General features: G+C 35.7%; 1 protein-coding gene and 1 non-coding gene across 2 annotated transcripts; one reads left to right on the plus strand and one right to left on the minus strand.

Moving 5' to 3' along the window:
- Positions 1 to 99: 99 nt before the first annotated feature.
- Positions 100 to 172, plus strand: TRNAE-CUC (transfer RNA glutamic acid (anticodon CUC)). Its single transcript has one exon. It is a non-coding gene; the product is annotated as a tRNA-Glu (tRNA).
- A 1,084-nt stretch (positions 173 to 1,256) lies between these two features.
- On the minus strand, positions 1,257 to 14,710 carry LOC125878511 (TOM1-like protein 9). The gene is made up of 10 exons (XM_049559789.1): positions 14,342 to 14,710; positions 11,735 to 11,813; positions 8,245 to 8,343; positions 8,031 to 8,147; positions 7,507 to 7,667; positions 6,515 to 6,596; positions 6,150 to 6,235; positions 3,414 to 3,602; positions 2,551 to 2,987; positions 1,257 to 2,193 (listed from the first exon to the last, which is right to left on the minus strand). The coding sequence occupies exons 1-10, from the start codon at positions 14,440 to 14,442 to the stop codon at positions 1,520 to 1,522; spliced, it is 2,025 nt and encodes a 674-aa protein (XP_049415746.1). The 5' UTR covers positions 14,443 to 14,710; the 3' UTR covers positions 1,257 to 1,519.
- Between the last annotated feature and the right edge of the window lie 5,713 nt (positions 14,711 to 20,423).

Raw genomic sequence — 20,423 nt, forward strand, 5'->3', positions numbered from 1 at the left:
GAGGAGGAGTAGGGCTCAAGAGTCTAGACTCGTGTTTTGATAGAGTAAATACTGTTATTTACCGGATGTATATCTTTATCTCAACTTAGTAATGTATCATCCGTTGTAGTCTAGTTGGTTAGGATACTCGGCTCTCACCCGAGAGACCCGGGTTCAAGTCCCGGCAACGGAATTATTTTTAATTTATCTATCTCATCATGCCTAATGAGATTCTTGGTAATCATCTTTTAAAATTTTTTTAATTTTTATGCCTAACGGAATTCTTGGTAGATTATATGCATTTATCTATCTCATGCCTAATGAGATTCTTGGTAATCATTTTTTTTTAATTTTATGCCTAATGGAATTCTTGGTAAATCATATGCATTCAGTTTGCACAGACTAGTACTCGGTATAATCAGTTTGCAGACATAAGTTACTTGGTAAAACAGTTGGCACAGACAAGTTAATATAAAATGTTCAATGCTTTTGTTAGTAAAGTTGACTACATGGTCTGTTTATATTCATGTATTCAGTTTTCTATTTAATATTCAGTAACGGGAGTACTTGCCCCATAGATAACAGTAATAATATCAACATCAACATTAAAATATGTATAACGACCTATTTTGTATATTCTTACATTTCAAGGAAATTAATTAGATATATGAAAGAGGAAAATTACAGTCTCGACTCATAAAAGTAGAATATCGAATTGTTGATCAATAGTCAACTGGGAGAAGAAAACATACGCCTGCATGGTAAAATCTGGGGAACATCTGTGCACCTGCAAACCATTATCATCTTTATCCTCAGCAAGTTTTCGACAAATGAGTTATTCAAGTCCCACAAACCAGAAGATACACACCCTTAAGATGTCTTAATGCACCCCAAGGGCAGTATGAATGGCTGATAGAATCATAGAACCACCTGCTGATATCTCACTTCAGAAGCATGAAGAGTCGACCAACCAGGTTACACACTGTAGTATAATATCTTCATATTCCATTTAAAGCAAATAAATAGAGTATATAGAAACAAATACCAAAACATAAAACAGCAAAGACACTGTAATACTTAACATCCCCGTTGTAGCTCAGCAAACAATGGATTATCTTACTATTACAATTCTTTCAGGTGAGGCATTGATGTACTATTTCCCTAGTGAGTCATAAAGCTCTTACCAGTACAGAAGTTCATATCACTTGCAAAAACTTCCAGGTAAAAGCACAAATAACTGCATGACAAGTTATAATAGCACCAAGCTGCACAAAAAACACAAATGAAGACATTCTATACATATTCAAGCTGGCAAAAAAGGAAGCTCCTCAACTTTCTTTGTGATCTTGGGGTTTTACTCTCTACAAGAAATGTACACAAACTCACAAAGAACCATTAAATGCATATGGACTAAAAGGAACAATGTGTGAAAATTAAGTGTTGAGGGAAAAATCAGAACAAACACAAGCTTGGTTACTAAATAGATGTAGAATTATATTGCAGAAAAAAAGGAAGGTGCAGAAACCAGTCACTGTCACTGTCACATGCTCCCAGCTCTGCCAGGAGTTGTTTTGGGTGATTTGAACTTTGAAATGTCAACAAGATCTCCAAATAGTTTATCCTCTGGCTTTGAGGGCTTTCCAGATGGTATGTACGAAGGAGTTGAAACTGGATAGGACGAATTATTTAGGACACCATCATCCCTCACGGAAAGCCGAGACATTCTCTGATTAAGAAATTGTGTGTTCTGTGGTTGGGCATAGCCATAGCCATAACCAGCCATCTGGTTGCCATACATTTGTTGTTGGGCATACATATAAGCCATGTGCCCAGGTGGCATTTGTTGTGGAAGCATACCCATTGATTGTCCACCTTGGATTGGTTGAGGAAGCAAGCCTACCATCTGATTGTTTTGCATAGCCTGGTTCATCATTGCAGGCTGTCCACCAGTGATCGGTTGTGCATACATACCATGGACATGTGAACCACCAGCCAATTGCTGGTTGTTAGCTGCCATCAGCTGGCTATTTTGCATTGATAGAGCATTTGGACTACCAGACATTAGCTGATTGTTGTGCATTGGTAGGGCATGTGGACTACCTGGCAACAACTGATTATTTTGCATCGGCTGAGCATGAGGATTCCCCACTGTTTGGCTGTTCTCTGCTGCCTCAGCTTCCCATGGAGGTGGTGGAAACGAACTGCTTTGACCACCTAATCAGAAATTAGACAAGCACTATGTGAGTAATAATTCAGAAACTCAATGAGCAAGACGTCATAAAATTCAGGCAATACATAAGACCTGTACAGAAATTTGGTTTTACACATGAGGCATACCAACTTCAAACACACGCTATACTTCAGCATATCCCTGTTTAACTCTTCACTAACGTATCTAATGGTTGCCCGGTCTTTTGGGGTAATAGAGAATAATAATGAGGACAAATTCGACCTACAGCGAACAGAGTACACATTTCTATAGAACTTTAAAGTAAAACAGAATGCGTGCAGATTTTTTGTTGTTGTTGTTGATATAAAACAGAATGCATGCAGAATGACAAAGAAACGCACCATAAACTGGAGAAGGTGACTGCTGCTGTTGCTGTGACATCTGTTCGTTCCAGGCCGTGTTAGAGCCTTGTGTATATGTAGTTCCGGGGACACTTCCATTTGGGTACAAAGCTGACTGGGTAGAAGTGAAACTCTGTTGTCGAAATTGAGGGGATGAAGCATGGGTCTGCCCTGCTGAATATGGAGATTGTGAGTTGCTGGGTGATGAAAACATGTCAACAAGAGCAAGGGCATTCTGATGTGAAACAGGACTTGCAGGCTGAGGTTCTCCACCAACAGGAACAAGGGCCAGGACATTCTCAGTTGTAGGTGAGCTGAAGTCATCTCCACTCAGAAGATCAATTTTCGGGTCAACTTTTGTTGTTGTTGATGGAATGCTAGCTGAAGGAGGAGCAGGAAGAAGCAACTGTGACCCTAGGCTAGCATTTGATGTAGATCTGAAAAACACACCAAGCGATTTATATGAAAAAGATGGTCACATTTGACGACTCAAAAATGAAACAGAATACCCAGGATTTCTAACATAATTCCCCTTTTCTTTTGGGGAAGGGGAAGGGGTAGCTTATTTAATGTACAATCACCTAGCACTGACTAGGAAAATTCTGCATCGCAAAGAAGTCACATATTTCCATCAATCTTGCAGTACCAGAGGACTTTTGAACCTTGATAACATCCTAATATAGTTGATAATAATTTTAAGGTCACTCATTTTAGGCAATTAACAATTTAACATTTCAATCTAGAAAATCCACATGTACTATTTAAGCTATGAGCTCGCTCAAAAAGAAACAAAGAATTGGGGGTGGGGGGTGGGGGTTATACAGAAGTCAAATAAGAGAATGATACAGATAATATCTATTTACCCTTGGTCTGATTGTTTGCGGTCTCCGGTATCAATAAGCGGAGCATCAACATTTACAAGAGGTTGAGGTGGTTCAGATTTTGGTTTTTCCACTTGAACAGAAGTTCCAGAAGCAATAGATTCATGCTTGGCCAATACACGCTGCAACTCATCATTCAGCGCTAGCCCTTGGCAGAGCAGTGATTCATCCCTGCATCAGGTAAATGTAAGGATCCCACAGGAATCACAACCAAATGGTGCATAATAAATATGGCAGAGTAGAGAGAAAACATAGCAAAGACTCGGACTAAGAATAAGAGATTCGATTTAAGTTCCAATATCATGGCCAGTCCAGCATATTTGTATTGCTTGCTAAAATATTGTTGTCCTAACTGAATCACTAGAACTTCTACTGCAAAAATAAGGACAGCAGATGGCAATAAAATGGTTAGCCTTTACTTCTCTCCCCGACAATTGACTTATAAACATGACATAAATTAGAAGCTTCAAGTTTCACCTAATTAACCTACCCTCTTCCACTATAAAAAAATTTCCGTAGCTATGGAACTCATAAATAAATAAAAAGGAATCTAATCTAATCAATAAATTCAGAAGAAAAAAATAGCAAGCATTCCCCCTCCAGCTCTCAGTTTCCCGACAAAGCATCCCAAACTGCAAATGCAAACAGTGGGTAAAGCTCTATTAACCAATTCAAAACCAAAAGTCTTACTGCTAAAAATTAAAACTATTCCAGACCATCTAAAGCAAGCAACAATCACTACAACCTTAGACTACTTGAAGAGTCCAGGTCAACAGAGCACACGCGTTCCTACACCTCTTTAAATAGAATCATGCGACATGCGCTAGTGTGTGTTAATGAGAATACCCATCTCACTTACCGAAACAATAATTAAAACCTTCCAGGTTTCAATCAGAACCATCCAATAAATCTGAAAATCATTTATCAAGAATAATTTTGAGAGGATTGTCAACAAAAATACATACTTATTAACATAAACATGAAATGTTGGAATCAGATTTAAAAAAATCCAAAAGGTTGTTGTCCTGAGAAGCTCCTGCTAAGCATAGATTTGGAGTACAGCCCTGGTCTTAATTTTTTTTCTCCATTTTTAATGTAAGTAGATTACATACTTCCATCTTCTGCTCCTTCAGCTGACATCATTCACATTCGGCCACTACCTAAAGAGACTGCAACTGCTTCTACTCCTGACTTCAGCAGAGACACCACCATTCACCAACTTTCACTTACAAAGGCCAGATGAAAGAATAAAAGTTCTCTATCCTACCATTTAACAAGGTCAGCATCATTACAGAAATAATGTCTAATAAATCATCAATGGAACACCTATGCTGTTGTTATTACTAGAAGAGTGCAACTACATTGAGCTGGCAAGAAATTCAAACCATTAAGCACAAGTTCAATCACTGAAAAATTTCACAGTAAAAGGCTGGCCATTGACAACGACACAATCTCACACCATACTGCAAGCAGATTTTGGGCACCAGAGAAAATGCTTATTATTCGTACTTCTATCTCAAGATCTTCAAAAACTAACACATACAAAAGCAGAGAGAAGAAGGCTGCTTAGAGATGGCAACAATTAATTCATTGTTAGTGTTAATAGCTTTAAGGGCAATTTAGTCATTTTAATTAAAAAAATAGTGTTTGTTAGAACATATTTACAGAACACATCAACGGCCTAGCTTAGGCACTTCTTTGTTTTCCATATTAGCGCCTTACATCACAAACCCTCATGCTTTGATGGTTTTTTGCGCTTTAAGTCCCATCAGACCTTGGGACATTTTCTATACTTTGCCTTTGATAATCTAAACCACTCAATTTATCAAGAGGCGGTGAAATAATTGTTACAAAACCTGTTCCACCACTCCCACCTGTTGGATTTATGGTGACGTGACAGTCAAATTCGAGAATCCAAAAGACTATCGACAATTCGATACCATGTATGTCAAACTAATTATGACATCAGCATCTATGTCCTATCAAGTGTGGTTTCCATGTTTGTTTAAACTGTTAAGTTAAAAAAACTGACACACTGTTAGAGAGACCATTTCCTTCTTAAGAGGATGCTGTGGACCAGTAGTACTCTATAGGGAGATATAATATTTGCAAGTCACAATGTGATAGGGATCTCTCTTTCCAAAACATCTGAATGGTCATCCTGACCTAACCAAGTGTGTTTTGCTTTATTTGGTTCAGTTAACACAATTTTCCCAGACTTGATTCTGAAGGTTTAGTCATTTAGAGCTTCTGTTGAGCCCATAGATTCAGAAATCTAGGTAGGCGTTCGGAGATGAATCAGATGATATTTGAAAAAAAAAAAGTACCATTTGAAGTTAAGTTCAAAAAGGGTATTTGAAAATTGAAGTTGCATTTGGACAGGTATTTCATTTGAAGAAATGTTGCAATTTTGAGAAAGAAAAAAAAAACTCACTTTCAAAAGCAGGTTTGCAACACTTGCTCAAACTTGAAAACCAACTTCAAGTTGGAGTTGGAAAATTTTAGCAGCAACAATTTGTTAACCAAATATTGATTTGAAAATAGTTTTTGGAAAAAACGAAAAATTCTAATATATGTCCGAGTGGGCCCCTAATTTCCTCATCAGTTCCACTTCATCAATACGAATATAGTATCCAAAAAAAAAAATTTGATAAACCTGTCAAGATTTTACAGGAATAGCACTTAATGAGAAGAAGCCTGAGTAAAACAAGGCCTTACGTAGTCGAGTTTACAAGGTGTACTACTCTTTGCTTGTAGGTACGACATTGTTCCACCAAATCAACAATCACCTCTTGTTTCAGCCCCTGTAAACCAACAAGCAAATATATTATCGCAGCGAACAAAGAGCATTAACTCAGCAAAATAACAGATAAAGATTTCGACACAAAAGAACTAAATCAAATTTAGGAAATTTCAACACCAAACACCAGTGTTCTAATTAGAGGTAAATATTTATCTACGAAGCAACTACGTGAGCTGACAACAATAGACTGCGAAACTTTTAGACTGCCCAGTTTGCATTAAAGTAAGAATATCTTAATGTTGAATAATGCCCTCAACAGATTCTATAAGCAAGACTCTACCTCTTTGTTTTCAGGATCTAATGCACTCAACATTTCAGCAAGGACATCCATGATACCACGTGCATTCTGGATCTCTGTCAAGCTAGCAACGCAAAAAGAAGAAAATGAGAATTAACTACCACAGCAAGCCTAACAGCCGAAAGATAAGCGGTGTAGGTATTAAATGACATTCACCAGCAGCTATAAATCATTCATCTTGCTTCAGGTTATAACAATTACAATATATTAACACTAAAAGGACAAACGTAAATGAGTTCAAATTAGTCAAAACAAGTAACATCAAGTCTAGATATGATAATGCATCTCAGAAGAGAGATATCAACACCAATCATAGACATAGACATATAATATATCAAAGATAAGTGCTGAAATAAAAAGAAGACGTGAGAATGGATTTTCATATATACATTATTATTTCTCTTTACAGCTGAGCAGATTAATCTTGGATTGCGTGACCTAACATCTAGATGTCACAACTCATAAAATACATCAAAATGAAGAAAACTAGTATAATTGGCAAGGTAGGAGGAGACTACTGATCCTAAAAATCCATTAATGATCCTACAGTGTGCCTGCTATGATCCTACCACTTTTCAACTCTACCAGATATTTGGATAGACTCAATGAACTTGGATCAAGATTCCCAAGTTCTCTTCGATTCTTTATTGCACTGTCATCAAAATGATGGTTTTCCGTTACTTTAAACATGTGTATTTGTATCACCTGCCTAAATTTACATTTGGTTGAGGCATTGAGCTCAACCATCAAATATGTCAAGGCATGCTCTAAGAAACTAGTCATCAAAAAAGTTGTGCTAGGACAAGTAGGAGAAGTTTTCTCCTAGACTGGCTCTCCATTTTCGCTTTTGTACATCAATTATACCAACTGCACCTGCTGACAGCTCCACAACAGGACAAGAAAAAAGAGAGAGAAATCACAGTAAATGACTTAAACGTCTAAATTCTTTCAAGAGTTAGAAATATAAGATTCACCTCAAGGCTGGATATTCAGCCTCTGCAGAAGACTCAGCTGCTTCCTGACCGGATTCAGGATTCCGCAGATTCTGTGGGTATGAAGTCAGAGGATGTGTTTGGGGGGGTGTGAACACGGGGGCTGCTTTCTCAGCTCTCTGAGGGAATACAGCTCCAATGCGCTGAAACGTCAAGCAGTATGTTTAAAACTCCATTTTTGAGAAGCAACAAAATGCTAAAGGAATGACATGACATGACAACTGTGAATGAACAAAATACGTGTGGTGGAAGCTGGAAGTTTGGTTCAATAAGCGTCTTAATTGGAATATTAATAACCATTGAATTGCTTGGTGATATGCATTCCTCCAACAACTGCTATGTTGCAACTGGACCCTACACTAATTAGTAGCTGATTTTGGATGATAGGTTAGAAAACTGAACTATCACCAATTGACCCAGTTTCTTTTCTTAATTGTTTTGATTACTTAAGACATGAATAGCTGTCACATGCAGATACACAAATTAAAACCAGTAGAAAGACTTACAAGCAACTCCTGGTATGCACCATAAAATTGTGGATATCTTGCCCTTGGTCCTCCAAATGCTTCTTGCCATGTGTCTATCAAAATTAGTACTTTTTCCTTGACATGCAAGTCAGGTTGCTGTTACAAAACAGTACATAAAGATGCCTTAACTTTGTGAAGAAAGAAAAAGGTTCAAAGAAGACATAAGGGAGTTTGTGAGTCAGCAAGAAGTCACCTTCTTTTTTACAATTTTCACCATCTCATGAAGGAGATCTTTCTCAGCAACATGCATATGGACAATATCCCCACAATTCTTGACAATTGTTTCCAACAGCTGAAAAATGGAAACTCAATTATAATGTCCAATCAACTTATTAATTTGATAGGCTGGAGTTCAAAGTTTTAAAAAAAAATGTTAAAGCAACAGTAAATCAATCAGTATTCCTTCATGAATTTTAGAATCTTAAAAGATAACATCAAAAAATTCAGTCTTTCTCATAGGGTCACACTGCTAATGAAGGGGAATTTAGGCAACTAAAGACTCTTAAAGGCTACAAGTTGATTGAGTGAAAATATGTATCTATTTGAATTCCAAGACATACCTACTTTGAGATACAGTTTTTGTATAAACATTCATTATTTTGTCCAACTCTTTTTTTTTTTTTTTTTGATGACAAGGGAAACCCGCAGCCGCTACCCTTTGGGTGCGCACAGGGTAAAACCCCCGCTCCTATGCAATAGCTCGCAAACCACATAGGAGAGGTAACCCGCATTAGGCAAGCCCGGTGCGACGAGCTCGACCCAGAAGGCAAACCCCTTGCTTTCGCTAGCAAGGGGTTTCGAACTTGAGACCTCCAACATGGAAGTCCCAAGCCCAAACCACTGGGCCACCCCGAAGGGTATTTTGTCCAACTCTTATAGGAGCTGATGAGAAGTGAACTTCTAGATTTTCCATATGAATCTACTAAATCGTGATTTCGTTGCCCACTAGATCTTAACAGAAAGGGGAAAAGTGTAGGAATCTAATGGTGGTAGTAAAAATAACTGAAAGGAGTCCTGAACAATTCTAGAAACCCAACCAAATGGTAAAGCTTTCTTTATTTTAATGCATCACGAGAGTTTAACCAGATGCATAACAGCAAGGAGTACATTTAATTAGATAATTTGTAATAGTTGAATGTGATTGAGAGGGGAATTTGTATCAAAGTGAGAATGATATAAATGTGGAAAATTAAGTTACTTGACCTTTGTTTCAAACATCCAGTGAAACCAAGATCCTAGCCTTATCTTCATCAATCAATTATTTCTTATTGCTAAAATTTTTTCTTTTTTTTAAATAACCGAGAAAGCTGTCTGTGACCCGCCCTTTGGACCAATCACAGCCTTCTAAACTCGGTGGATAATGGGCCCGCCCCTCTACCCTTCTCCACTTAAATACAGGTCTTTGCTTTGCATGGTGTGGGGCTTGAACCTGCGACCTAAGCCACAAATCCTCCACCTTTTGCCACTCGAGCTAGGCCTTGGGGGCCTTATTGCTGAAACTTTTCTTTCCAAGTACTATATTGGCTCACTTAGAAAACTTCATCTAGTTGTAGAAAATGACCAACTTCAATCGATTTCTCATATAGTGGTTTCAGAACTATTTTGTTCAGTAAAAGAAGTCGATCCTTGTGGAATAAACATTTTTTACTATAATTCAACTTTTTATTGCAAAAGAATTTAGAGTCTGTTTGGGTTTTGGCTTATGACTATAAGCCAAAAGCCATAAGTTAGAAATTCTAACATATGCCTTTTGACTTCTTTTTCTTTTTGTTATTTTGGGTTAAAAACAAGTGTTCATAAGCACTTTTTTATTTTAGCCAAATACTGTAAAACTGCTCAAAAGCTATTTTGGTTTAAAAGCACCTAAATAAGTCAACCCAAACAGGGTCATAGTCATCCAACCCAAAGCCTTAAGGAGATGGGTCAAGTAGCTCGAGATCATATTGGAAACCCTTACACAACCAATGAGATACAAGTACAGCTTCAACACCTTCTGCGCGTGGATTTTTGCCCCCTTTTTTGAAAGGATATTCAACAGTAGCAGGCCTAGAATCAAGGGAGATAGACTAGGCACGATAGGTTCAACAGTAGCAGGCCTCGAGGGAGATAGATTAGGCTCAATAGGTGATGAGTGGACCTAGAGTAATGTTAGTGGATAGATGGACTAAATTGAGAGAGGTATAAACCCTGAGAAGCTCCATGAGCTGAGTTGAGAAAAGGAAAAGCCTAGAGAGGAAGCAATTGTGGAAACGGGCTCACCAAAGTTTCACTCTATTACAAGGCGAAAGAATCTAAACATTCAACTCAAAACCTTAAAGCAATGGGTGAAGTAACTCAGGATAATTTTTTTTTTTTTTTTGATAAAGTAAAGTTGTATTCCTCAGCAATGAGAGTATGCTGGCAACCATCAAAAAGATTTACATCAGTGACCCAAAAAAGACCAACTCAAGAAACTGCTACCTAACTTATAAAGAAGAGAAAAAATTTAAAATCTGTCCAGCATCCTCTATACCCTCCTCATTACACCAAAAACAGAAGGTCTTCATACAACGCCATTTGATCTTTTGTACTGATTCTGCAGTATTTTCCATACACCTCTTGTTTCTTTCCCTCCAAATAGTCTACCATATACAAGAGGGTGGAAAACCCTAACACAACCTATGAGGGACACTGTAGCATTCTTAACTGGTGTGAGTTCATTGCAAGTTCGGCTAGCTGCATCTATAAGGTAACAACCACCAAATAAAGCAAGAGAATTCCCAAGGACAAGGACGAAGCCATAGCACTGATAGAGTACTCTAAAGCAGAATGTACAACAATGTAAATAATATATTTATCCATTCAAATTGTAGATGAGCATTGTCCTTTAACATCCTTTTGTAATTTCTTTACAAGAACCATACATCTTTTTTTAATACGGTACTATTTGGGGCAGCTTGTGTACACCTAGCAAATTTCATGGGATACCTGCTACCTCCCACCAGCACAAGTACCAAGTAACTCTGTCCACTAAGGCTTAGGTGGATAAGAAGAATTCATCTAGTGATTTTTGCCTCCGCTGAAGTTGAACCGAGGCCTCAGGGGGTTATCCACTTCATTGACCACTAGGGAACATCTTTGGGTGTAAGAACTATTTATTAAACATCCATATTTTCAAACAGATTATCTAATCAACTACGAGTTTAAGAAAGCACCTAGCATTAAGAAAGCATAGGATGCACCCTTGTGTGTCACCAGAAAGACTAGACATCTCTCTAATAGCTGTGTTTTGTTCGATAAGCTACAGGCTAAGAATGCACCCTTGTGTGTCACCAGAAAGACTAGACATCACTTTAATAGCTGTGTTTTGTTCGATAAGCTACACGCTAAGAGCTGATTAGAGATTGCTTGAGATGCACAGTGCCATATATCACCACTCCACCTCAAGGATACTCCATGATAATGTATATGTGGTTTTTTTAAAATAATGATCATATAGCATACATGACCATATCTGTAGTTAATAAGAGAGAAAAAATAATGAACATGAAAGAGTTGACGGAAAGAGGTGGCATAAATTTAACACCCGAACATTGCCTACATAAAAGAAAGAAACAAAGACAAGGTAGCACAAAAGTTGGAGAGTTAACAGTCCATATGAATGAAGTATTAAGGCATCAATTTTGACGGCTTAAGAAGCTTACTGTCAGAGCAAGAAGTTGGACTTTGGGATTCTTACTACCAAGACGTCTTTTTATTCCCTTCACGACATCTTTGGCTTGCCTGGTAAACCCAAAAAGAACATAAATGTCAATAATAACTTAAAACAATATTCCACCAAAGGTAAAAGCACACATCCATATTGGCAAGCCATTAAAACGAGAGAAAATTCAAAGAGAAAGAAAGAAGAGGAAAAGGGAAATTTTAGTGAGCACTACTACATGATGCAATTACAGTCTAGTTCACTGGATTTCTATTTAATGTTTTTCTTTTCAGATAAAGGGGAAGTTATATATTACTACAATACTCTGAAGAACCACATATGAGAAATATTACAGAAATTATTTACAAAAGGCCTAAAGATCACACTGCCAGTTAACCAGAAGAACTAAGAAAATATACCGTTCACGGGTTCTTATCTTGACCAACAAAACAAAAAGTTTAAGTACCAGCACTTGAGTTGACACACAGAAAGTCATCTTTTTCAAAGCATCTTCAACTCCTTCGTCCACAATACTCCAATTTCCATTTAATGCACGTAAAATTCATCCTCCATTGGGGTGATAAAATTATCAACTGTGCATCTGATGAAACTCCCTGGAAACCAGAAATGGGTGTCCAAACATGGAACACGTGTACCGCAGATACAACTAAAGACAGACTTAAAATCATTTGAACAGGCTGCACTGTCAGATGCAATCAAGATTCTTTATTTTGTTTGGGATGGTAAGTTTGTCAGGTGCACTCACTGTTAAATGGGTGAACTTAAGATCAAACCAATGCTCTTCATTAAGTTAGTCCACCTAGTTGAGGAAAGGTACAAAAAGGGACTTGTTGAGAATGCGAGTGATTTGAAGTAAATTGTTGATAGCAACCATAATCATAAGAAACTTGAGCACTTAATGTGTAAAACGTTCATGTTATTTTTTTCTTTGTTTGAGAATAAACAATAGTTTAAGTTTGAGGGAGTTGATTAGTTGGGAACTGACGTCTATTACTTGAATTGTAGCCTCTCTAAGTAAAGGTCTAACAGCATAACTAACTTATTTTGTTGAGGTCTATGAACTCAAAAGGAAACAAAGGGAATAAATGTATCAAAAAGTTTGAAGGAAGACCAAGTTTAGATCAAAAAGCTGAAAATCAGAGAATAGAAAAATGTGCAAAAGGGAAAAACATGGAGACAATTTCTGTTCATCTCCACGATTGGAAGGAATCACACAGGAACAACATGTTGATCCAGTCATGATTCCAATCGTCTGGTTGATGAAGACATGAAGCTCGGAGCCTAAGACAAAATGGGCAAACGTAGAGATGATTGCCAAACGCAATTGGTCTTAAGTCCTCAGAGAAAAATCACATATTAATTCCTCGTAGAAAGGTACATAAACCAGCAACGTCAGAGACTTATTAATTTCTGGCACCTCTTAAGGATTAATACCACGCTTAGTTTTGGCTATATTTATTATCCACTGCCATCTTTTCCAAGTCAGAACTCATGTAACTTCGAAAATTTATAGTGTTCTCAAACAAAACATTGGTTGGTTTGCCGTATGCTTTTGCCAAGATGCATGTGTCAATGGCATTTTCACAGACGCACCACCTTAGAGTTTGCTACATTTAGGGCTCAAACGCCACCTTTGACAACACTGTCGGAAAACATAGTAAAAAAAGATTCCTTTTTTTGGGTTTGATAAGTAAAAATGACTAAACTTTTAGGATACTAGGAGTGCAATTTGAGACAAAGCAATAATAATAAGAATCCAATGGGGTGGTAAGCCAACCGTTTCAGTGTATGGATCAGCTATATCTCCTTGCACACAACCTTGGCACAAGGAGAGGATGAATTTGATGCAATACAGTACATATGCACAACAGATTATACAACACTATTTTCAAACTCAATTGACAAAGAAAAGCCATAGACTCCAGAATTATCATTGATATTCGGAGGAGTAGCTCATCAGAGTTCTTAAGAAAAACAATGCATTAGATAGCATAACATACAAAGTAAAATGAACTCAGGACTAAGAAAGGTCATTTTGATCATCATGACAACAGCTAAGAACTCACAATACCCACATAAAATGAAATGCAAACCTAAATTAGACTTCGACAACCCAAAGAGACTCATCCAATTAACAAGCATGACACTAAAGCTCACTGGTACGCAGTGCAAAAATGATTTCCTATCTAGGAGGAGCTAACAACAGAATCACTCACTTCCGTTTTGCATAATGTCACTTGCACTCCCCTGACTTCCTAACCAAACAGGATTTAGTCTAACCAATCACCTCATCGAATTAACAGTTTTTTTCATGAAATTCTCAACAGAGGTACTATTAGTTTTTCCTTTTTGGTAAATAACACAATTGCCACTATCCTATATATTTATCTAAAGCTTCGCAAGTCATCAACTACTCAACGAGCAACTACTTAAGTGCTATATCTAACTTCGAAATCCAGTTCTAAACTCAGTCTAGATCATTGGAACACTCTCAAGTCACCTAAACCAAAAAGTAAAAGAGAAAAACTGCAAGAGTTTAACATACACAAAACCATAAATTAAAAAGAGCAAGGAAAGAGAAGCATACGCGGGATCGTGATTGCAAATATCGCAGATCTCGAGATTCATAGCCCAATCAGGACCTATGAGCATATCGCTCGTTGCTCTTTCCACCATTGAATTCACCATCCTTATATTTCTTACTTCTGTTCACCTCCGACAGAAAATCTCCAGCTTTTTCCAATCAAAACCACCAGTCAACTCCCCGGTGATATCAAAAGAAAGATTCGCCGGCGAGATTTTCAATCTGCACGAGAATCCCTGAACTTATGAATCAAACAGTTTTGTAGAACCACACGGCGCTCTTTCTCTCTCTTATCTGCGATCGCACATTTTTCTTTTTCTTCCTTGGCTTAATTTTTCATTGACAAATATGAATATTTTAGTCCCTCCATTTTAATTCAATTAGACTTTCTTCTCTTTTTTTTTTTTTTATCCATTTTTAAAAGATCAAATGCAGTATTTTCTATATTAAAAATTATTTATTTGCAGTCCTTTTTTGACTCAAAGGAAGTCTAGGGATGACTTGTGTGAAACCCTACCATAAAATTATTTTTTACATTTTGTACTGGCTCAGTTTCAATTTATTTGGATTTTTTTTTCTTTTATTCCATTTAAGGAAAATAATTTTAATTTCAACGCATATTTAAAATAAAAAAATTAACATAGAATTGGTTCGATTATAAAATTATTAAAGCAATGATTTGAGACTCCATTTTTTTAAAAGATGTTATTAAATTTGAAGAAAATAAATGGGTAGAGAATATATGTAATAACGTTTTACCTTATTAATGTGAAAATCATTGTAGTAATTGGAAAATAAAATAATTTGTAAGTAATTATAGTATCTTTTCTTGTGCGGCTATCTATTTTTTGGCCTAATTTATTGATGATTAAAAAAACCACATTATTCCTATATTTATTTATTTTCATCCTCTTTTTACCTTCTTTTTTTATTATTATTATCGAATATTTTGCCGTCTTCCAACAGATCAAACTTATACATTATGCAAATCTACAGTTGTTTGTATTAAAAAAAAAATTGTTTTTGGTGTCTTTTTCAAATTTCAAGCACAATAAAAAGTCAATATTATTTACCTTGGTTTCTTTTTATTTATTCAATTTTGAGTTTTTATTTGTTCATTTTTACTTGTTATTTTTGACAAATCAAGAAAAAACAATATTTTTATCTATTATATCCTCAAATTATTTAGAGAGAATATTTTTGAAAAATGTAAAACCTCTTTAATGAGTAAGTTAATTTTGGAATTCTATTAATTAATAGAGATAGTAAAATGATAAATTTATTATATCAATTAGTATTTTTTTTAATAAATGTATCAAATAAAAAATGAACGAATTAGTAGGGACAGAAGTATGTGGTAATTAAAAAAAAACTAAAAAAAAATAGTAGTTGACTACGTTGTAAAATGAAATCGTTGATTTCAAAAGGAAAGGAATGGAAGAGGACGAATGGGAGGAAAAGGCGGTGAAATCCTCTATGTCATACAATTGTTGGTTACGTTGATGGCCCTATGTTCAGCCGACATTTATTAACGAATGGCGGGGATTTGTTTGATAAAAGATTCTTCATTGAAAGTGGTCCGGCGTCATCATGCATTATAATTTACTATATGAGTTTTGGCCGTGCTTATATCACGAAGCGTGATAAAATCATAAGTTACACATATTATTGATTTCATAGTGAAAAATATTTGATTAGAAGTTAGATGACCTTCGATAAAATCATAAGTTACACTTTTGAATCAAAAGAAAACATAAACTTATGACAATAAAGAAAATTATATAAAATACAAAACAAAGAGAAATCATAAAGAGAATTATAAAAAAAAATGTAACAATATTCTTACAATCTTAATTATTAAAAAATAAAAAGATAAAATATGAAAGAAACTAAATAGAACTATTAAAGCAAAATATTAAAAAAGTTTACACACATCAATAGCAAGAACTGTTGATTGTTCCTCCTTAAAGTACCCTTCTTTTGTTTTCCTCTTTCACTCCATTTATGTTGCGAGGATGACTCTTCCAAAAGGAGATATATATATATAGCCTCTCTTTTTTTCTCTTTCATGAAATAATGCAACTCTTATTCCATCTTCAAGTTTTATACAAAAAGTTAGAAAGCTTTTCGTTATTCAATGAGAATATGTTTTTCATCATGTTATTTTATGCTTTTTTAGCGAACAGATTCATTGAAAATGGGATAAAAAAATCATATTTTGTAATATAGTCATCAATTCACACTTGGGGAAAGCTTATATTTCTAGTAGTCGCTAGTATTGAAGCATACAATAAAAATGTGTACCATACTCACATTTTCCACTCCAATTTCTAGCGAACCATGCCATTGAAAAAAGCATGGTAGAAAACAAATTTTCATTATAACATACAATAAAAATGTGTACCATACTCACGTTTGAGTATCGTCAATATACTTGCTTTATATGAGGGTTGAAATTATAAAATTAAAGTAAAAACCTGTAAATTATAGGAACCTCATGGAGATGCTTGGATTTCTTTTCCTCAAAATTCAGCAAGAGTAATATCCATAATTACTTTTAAAATGGACTATTTGATTATTGATCAATTTGAAAATCGTTCCGTGTTTGTTGTGCAATCACAAACATACAAATTAAAATATTAGTTGCCCAACAGATTTTTCACACACCATAATATATAGTACAAAAAGATGAAAAGGCAATAGAAATGAAAGGTTTTAGAAACTGAAAATTAAACAATACATAATTGGCATGTTAAATACACTAACATAAATTATTGTATTTACTAAATTTTTGGTTACTTTGGCTAAAGGTAATCACAATTCACACGAGCACTATGAACTTTTATTATTGCATTTAATAAATTTTCTGTTACTTGGCTAAAGGTAATCAAACGGGCACTTTAAACTTCTGTTTAATTGGGAGTTTTGCTCTTTCTTGAATTTGTGCTTCTTTACCAAAACAATTACTCCATATTTGACAATGAATGTCTTCAAAGGAATGTTTATTCATTTTCTATCGTCATAAATGTAGATAAGTAATAACTGTAGGATTTTTAAAAAAAATAGTTAAGCAGAAAAATAAGAAGAAAAGATCAAAATTATGAGAGAAAAAAATAAGAATGATGGTCATAGAAAGGTGTCACATGACCTTGTCTAACATTCAGCTTTATATTATATATAGATTTAGTTTCAATAGATTTTCCCTTTTAATTTTTTTATGAAAAAAAAAAACATTTTTTATCAAACACCTGCTCCAAATTTAGAGAATACCAGTAGGAGTAAAACTTTATTTCTTAATTGAAACTAAAAGAAATAAGGATGAACATAACTAAACATGCAGTACATGAGATATGCTATCATTTGTAAGAACCATCTATACAATAATATATTTGATTCTCAGAGTGTACAAATACAATAATATATTTGATTCTTAGAGCAACTGAATCAAAAATAGGATAAGGTCTTTGTTGTATTGCACGGTTACACCTAGCTGATTGTCTTTTTTGTACAACTGCATGGTTTGAATTTGGCCTTCCATTCAACAACATCTTAGTTTTTTAGCACAAGTGAATTCAATGACTTAGGAAGAGCGACTTTATTACCGAATATTTGCTTCAACAGCAACAAATCTGGCTCTAAAAAATGGTACTTTCTATACTGTACATACTATGAGACAACAATGAAATCAAAATTGAAGAAGAGTCAACAACAATTTTCTTCAGCACTTAAAAGCGCCTTCAATAACACTTATTAAAATGTCATAGAAAAAGAAAATTTCTAAAATATTAGAGATCTATTTTTACAGAGTTTTACTTCAGGCCATACCAATAATAGTTTTTTTTGAACTTGGTAACTTGTATTATATCACAAAACAATATATGGATTGTATTGAAACCTTATATACAAATGTACTCCCAACTTCACTTCTCTACGACTAGATTGAGTCTAGGACATCAATAATAGAGATAGTGTCATTTGAGTATAACTGGTTACACCAAAAAACTAGAAAAAGAATGTAGTTAAGTTTAACTTTCTACACACTGTTCACTAAGCTCTCAAAACCTCTTGAATTCCTCTCTTTCCAAATAGTCCACCATATAGCACAGGGATAATTCTCCATCTACTTTTGTCTTTTGCATGGACCCCTTCTCCCTCCCAGCTCATCAAGGCCCCAGTCACTTCCCTAGGCATGGTCCAGGGAATGCCTTTCAGGCTGAAAAAAATTCTCCACAATTGTTGGGTGTACCTGCCATGTAAAAATAGGTGGTTGACAGTCTCATTTGTTTCACCACATAGGAAACATCTGGAGCACAAGGTTATCCCTTCTTCATGACATTGTCCTGAGTAAGGACTGCTTTCTTAGCCACTAACTAGACAAAACATGAAACTTTGTGAGGTATTCTACTCTTCCATATTTGTTTCCAAGGCCATTTTGTACCATGTTGGTTTGTTTGGTCCATTATCTTGTAGGCTTTGTTGACTTTGAACACTCCCCTGTCATCACCTGTCCACAATAGAACATCCTCACTGTCTGCAAACCATTGAACGTGTCCACTAAGTTGAAAAATTTAGCAACTCTCTTGATTTCCCAGTCATTCAAATGTCTTCTAAAAATGAAATTCCATCCCTATGGGGACCATAGCTCTACTCTGGTACTTTGTTAGGACAAAACTAGGTTGTAAATGTCTGGGAAAAGTATTTCCATGTTACCACTCTCATGCCAGTTATCTTTGCAAAATCTGGTCTTCCTTCCATCCATGACTTTTATCTTTGAGTTGTTTTCAACTTCATTCCACAGACTCCTGATGGAACTCCAAAGGCTAACTCCATAAGGAGTGGTCATTTCTCTGGTAATCCAGTTGTCCTCGTCCTCATATTTGGCTCCAATCACCTTCCTCCACAACAACTGGTTATTATTTGAATACTTTCATAACCATTTCATACTTAGGACCTTGCTTGGGATTTGTAAATTCTTTATCCCCATCCCTCCATTCTTTTTTCCAGTCCTCACCTCTTTTCATTTTACCAAGTGAAAGCTTTTTTTCTCCTTACCCTGCCACAAGAATTTTCTCCTGATGTTATCCAACCTCTTGATGACCCCTCTTGGAATAGAAAAGAAGGACATCATATAGGTTGGTAAAGCATCAAGTACTGAGTTGATTAGGGTCAGTCTACCACCCATGGATAAATATTGTGTCTTCCACTTGGCTAGTTTCTTATCACACTTCTCAATGACACTGTTCCATATTTCTATGGATTTAGAATTGGCTCCTAAAGGCATTCCCAAGTAAGTAGTTAGCAGTGCTCCTATTTCACCTCCCAAGATTGAAACTAACCCTCTCATATTGTTCACCTCATTAATAGGGCACATCATACTCTTTCTCCAGTTAATATGTAGCCCAGATATACCTTCAAACATGACTAGAATCACTTTTAGGTATTTAAGTTGTTCCTCCTCGAATATCAAAGTGTCATCTGCATATTGTAAGTGTGTAACTTCGAAGTTCTCAGTACCTACTCTAGCCACTTAAAGCCCCTTAACCACCCTCTCATATTTGCTGTCTTTATCATGTTATTTAAGCCTTCCATAGTGATCAGGAACAAAAAAGGGGACAGGGGATCACCTTGTCTGAGTCCTCTTTGTGTTTGGAAGAATCCTGCAGGATTACCATTGATGAGAATTGATAAGCTAACTGTTGATATACAATATTTCACCCTATTCAGCCACTTTTGCCCAAAACCCATCATTTCCAGCATCTTCACTAGGTACTTCCAGTTAACATGACCATAATCTTTTTCCATATCCAGCTTACAGAGTACCCCAAATTTCTTTTGTTTATTTCTTGAATCTACAGCTTCATTTGCAATTAGAACTGCATCCATTATCTGCCACCCTTTAATAAATGCCATTTGATGTGAGTCTATCAACTTGTCTACCACCATTTTCAGTCTCTCAGTCAAGACTTTAGATATCAGTTTGTATATACTGCCAATTAGGCTAATTGGCCTAAAATCTCTCAACTCTTTGGCACCTTTCTTCTTGGGTATAAGGGCTATGAATGTTGCATTAAATCTCTTCTCAAAT

The sequence above is a fragment of the Solanum stenotomum genome, chromosome 10, assembly GCF_019186545.1.
Source record: "Solanum stenotomum isolate F172 chromosome 10, ASM1918654v1, whole genome shotgun sequence".
Classification (NCBI taxonomy): Eukaryota; Viridiplantae; Streptophyta; class Magnoliopsida; order Solanales; family Solanaceae; genus Solanum; species Solanum stenotomum.